This window comes from Nannospalax galili, unplaced genomic scaffold (genome assembly GCF_000622305.1).
Source record: "Nannospalax galili isolate Female #2095 unplaced genomic scaffold, S.galili_v1.0 scaffold461, whole genome shotgun sequence".
Taxonomy (NCBI): Eukaryota; Metazoa; Chordata; class Mammalia; order Rodentia; family Spalacidae; genus Nannospalax; species Nannospalax galili.
In genome coordinates this window covers 4,051,012-4,052,287 of record NW_008349975.1, presented here as the reverse complement: position 1 = coordinate 4,052,287, position 1,276 = coordinate 4,051,012, and the positions used below count along the sequence as shown (strand labels likewise).

The 1,276-nt window shown below is 30.0% G+C and overlaps 1 protein-coding gene across 4 annotated transcripts in view; it reads right to left on the bottom strand.

Annotated features, from left to right (window-relative positions):
• Wdr17 (WD repeat domain 17) overlaps positions 1-1,276 on the bottom strand; it is a 119,005-nt gene that overhangs the window by 83,156 nt on the left and 34,573 nt on the right. For all 4 annotated transcript variants that reach the window (XM_008847148.2, XM_008847151.3, XM_008847149.2 and 1 more), the window contains one exon: positions 751-934. In XM_008847148.2, the coding sequence (XP_008845370.1) occupies positions 751-934 (184 nt within the window). The remainder of the gene's footprint in view (positions 1-750; positions 935-1,276) is intronic.

Sequence of the window (1,276 nt, the reverse complement as noted above, 5' to 3'; positions counted from 1 at the left end):
AATGATATCAAAATCATTGCAGGATAAAATTAAACAAACATTCCCAATGCTAACTAGAGAGGGTTATTATTATTCAAATTCACTGAGACCTATTTTTTTAATTAAGGCTTTTTAATCTTTACCAAATCATACATAAAGTTACAAAACCTGTGCAACAATACAATATATACATGTGTAATATTGCCTTTATATATCAAAGATTGGGCTATACTAATGAACAGACAAGTGCTGCTACTTACATAATTAAAAAACTTCTAACTTTTGTTTGTTTATTTAAGAAATTTTACATTAAATCTAAACAGTAAGGAAAATATTTGTTACTATGTTTTTAGTTAATCATATGTTGTATGAATAGTTATGTCGTGACATTTTTTCAGTTCTGAACCCATGTGTGATGATGAGATGTATTTCTTACATGTTTCTATTAGAAAGTTTAAAAACAATGTGCTGGAGAGATAACTCAGCAGTTAAGAGCAATGGCTGCTCTTGCAGAGGACCCAGATTTGATTCCCAGTACCCACATGGCAGCTGACAACTTTCATAACTCCAGTTCTAGGGGAATCCAACACCCTCTTTTGACCTCCGCGTGCATTGCATGACACAGGTGCACCTACCCACATGTAGGTAATACATATTAAATAAAAATAATAAATAAAACAGTTAAAATCTAAACTGATACAAATAATAGTTATTGTTGAAATAAAGATATTTTATTAAAAAAAAACCCACAAATTTCAGTGATGAAGGTACCTTTGGTGTTGTCAAGTTTAGCAACAACTTTTTGTTCTGCCACATTCCAAATGATCACTAAGTTATCAGTGCTGCCACTTGCAAACAGGTCAGGGTTATGTGGACACCAAGAAATTGCTGTGATTGTTTTTTTATGCTCTGACATAATTGCATGAAGTTTGAATTCATTATAGTGGTGATCCAACTAAAACAAAACAAGTAAGTAAAACATTAGCTCTTCCTTTTAGATAATATGCTATTCATTAATAATCACATTAGATAAAACAAAACCTATGTACAAAAATAATGAGTTGACCTAATAATAAAGATACAAACACATTTCATACCTTTGTTTCCATTCAACTGAATTCAATCAGCTGAAAGTAACCAGTTGGAGAAAAAACTGAAGAAACAAATTTTTCTGTTAAAATTGGTAAAATAAATGTTTCACCTTTAAATGTGTATATTTTGGAGCTTTAATGCATTTTTCTTAAATATATCTATTTAAAACATAAAAACCATTTGGTTTGGGATATTATTTTTGTAC